The following is a 2,360-nucleotide window of genomic DNA, read 5'->3' on the forward strand; positions in this document are numbered from 1 at the left end:
AAAAAAACAGGTGGAGAAGAAAAGAGCATGTTAACTGCAAAATAATGAATAATTTATGTGAAGAATTAAGTGTGAAACCATCAGGAACCTTTTAGTCTCCAGTGCCACTATTTTCCAGAACTGCAACCTTCCTGCAGTCTCCAGAAGTACAAGGTGTCAGGTTCTCAGAGACTTTGCATGAGTAAACAATCCTAAAAAATGACCCCTACTTAATAAGAATAACATGCTGAAGTGTTGTGAAATACATGAAGACTATTTTTATAGGCTTTATAGAAAGGTAAGTTGAGAGTGACTCTTGAAGGACCAGCACCACATCCTCTCGTACCACTGTCTGAAGAATTGATCTTCCAGAATCTGCCAGTAAGTTTTAGGAGCTCATTTTTGTCAGTCTCTGCAAGACAGACTTCTCAGGATAGGACATGGACTAAAAATTAGCTCCTAAAACGTACTGCAACATGGAGCTAAGGAGAAAATGTAGAACTTGAAAAATTGGAAAAACAGCTTAGTGAAAAGCGTTTACAGTTTAAAAGCAAATAGAAAGTCCTAATTTTCATTTCTTTATATTTTTTTTTTTACAGATTTGCACATGTACGAGGTTTAAAATGCTCGTAAAATATTTTTAAAAAATACTGACGTTTTGAGCAGCTGCGTGTTTGAGCTGCATGAAAAAATGGGATTTACAATAAAAAGTAATTTACAAAATTATTTTGACTTGAGTTTATTCATTAATGAGTAACGTATCTTTTGAGTAAATGTGCACATTTTTAATGTTAACAGGTTTTACCATGTTATTACAACATTTAACCACTTTTTATTCATTTAAAAATTGAGACATTTTCAAATTTAAATCTTGTACAAGAACTACAGCAAAAATCAGTTTGATGCATATTTTATCAATATTTTAAAAATTTAATTTTATCACCAGTACTGACTTCAATGGATTGGTGTGTGTGTGTGTGTGTGTGTGTGCGTGCGTCTGTGTGAGTGTGTGTGTCTGTCTGTGTGAGTGTGTGTCTGTGAGTGTGTGTCTGTGTGTGTGTGTGACAGTGTGTGCGTCTTGTCTGTGTGTGTATGTCTGTGTGTGTATATATATATGTGTGTGTGTGTGTGTGTGTGTGTGTGTGTGTGTGTGTGTGTGTGTATATATATAAAACATCTGAATGGTGTTTGTCTTTGATTTTTTTTTTTAATGGCTAACCTACAACCTTTCAGTGATCAACCCAGATGTGTCACATGACCTGCTATTCACAGATCTCTAAAGCATTATTCCATCTGTTTAACAGCGGGAACATCTTATTGGATGAGGACTTCGTTCCGAAGATCTCTGACTTCGGTTTGACGCGCGCCTCAGCCAATCACTCGTGCTCGACGGTCATGACGGGGAGGATTGTGGGTACGACGGCCTACATGGCGCCGGAGGCCCTGCGAGGAGAAATCACTCCTAAATCTGACGTCTTCAGCTTCGGCGTGGTCCGTCCTGCTAGCATTCAGCAGTTATTCATGTTCAGACTAGGGGTGTGCGATATATCGTCTGTGATAATATCGTAATTGTTTTAACGATGTGTGATTTGACATTATCGAGTATTTCACTGCATGATTCAGTCTATTAAAATACATTTAGAATGATCACAAATTCAAGATAAAGGTATAAAGACTTTATAAAGGTAAAAATGCCCATTAAACTGTAAAAATCAATTTAATCTTATTGGAAATTATTAATTTCTATCACTGCGGTGAACTATCACCACACAGAATATGAAGAATATCAAAACTTTAGGAGTCAGCTGTCTATGGCAGTCTATCAGCACAATAACACACTCAGCAAAATATCAGCTAATTATCGTTATCAATAAAATCCCAGAAAATATTGAGCTATTATTTTTTTTGTCAGTGTCACACACCCCTAGTTCAGACGTCTGTGCAGTTCCTCACAGTGACGCTGTGTGTTGGTTTATTGTGCAGGTGTTGCTGGAGATCCTGTCTGGTCTTCCTCCGGTCGATGAAAGCCGTGATCCCAAACTGCTGGTCGGTGAAGCTCCAGTGACAAAGTGTCCAGGTGCGTCCCAGAGTCTGAGTCTGAGCTCTGTGTGTGTTTCAGATGGAGATGAAGGACGAGATCGATGACGAGGAGCTCTCTCTGGAGGACTTCATTGATGGGAAGATGCAGGGATGGCGGATGGAGGAGGGGGAGCGGATGTATGATGTGGCGTCTCGGTGTCTCTGTGAGAAGAAAAACAAAAGACCCACGATCACAGAGGTGTGTGTGTGTGTGAGAGAGAGAGAGTGTGTGTGTGTGAGAGAGTGTGTGTGTGTGTGTGTGAGAGAGAGAGAGAGAGAGAGTGTGTGTGTGTGTGTGTGTG

The 2,360-nt window shown here is 39.5% G+C and overlaps 1 protein-coding gene across 1 annotated transcript in view; it reads left to right on the top strand.

Annotated features, from left to right (window-relative positions):
* The window catches only part of irak4 (interleukin-1 receptor-associated kinase 4), a 19,245-nt gene that overhangs the window by 9,952 nt on the left and 6,933 nt on the right, over positions 1-2,360 (top strand). Inside the window, exons 7-9 of the mRNA XM_016249891.1 lie at positions 1,284-1,470; positions 1,963-2,025; positions 2,099-2,288. Of these exons, the coding sequence (XP_016105377.1) occupies positions 1,284-1,470; positions 1,963-2,025; positions 2,099-2,288 (440 nt within the window). The remainder of the gene's footprint in view (positions 1-1,283; positions 1,471-1,962; positions 2,026-2,098; positions 2,289-2,360) is intronic.

The sequence above is a fragment of the Sinocyclocheilus grahami genome, unplaced genomic scaffold (assembly GCF_001515645.1).
Source record: "Sinocyclocheilus grahami isolate Dianchi unplaced genomic scaffold, SAMN03320097.WGS_v1.1 scaffold958.1, whole genome shotgun sequence".
Classification (NCBI taxonomy): Eukaryota; Metazoa; Chordata; class Actinopteri; order Cypriniformes; family Cyprinidae; genus Sinocyclocheilus; species Sinocyclocheilus grahami.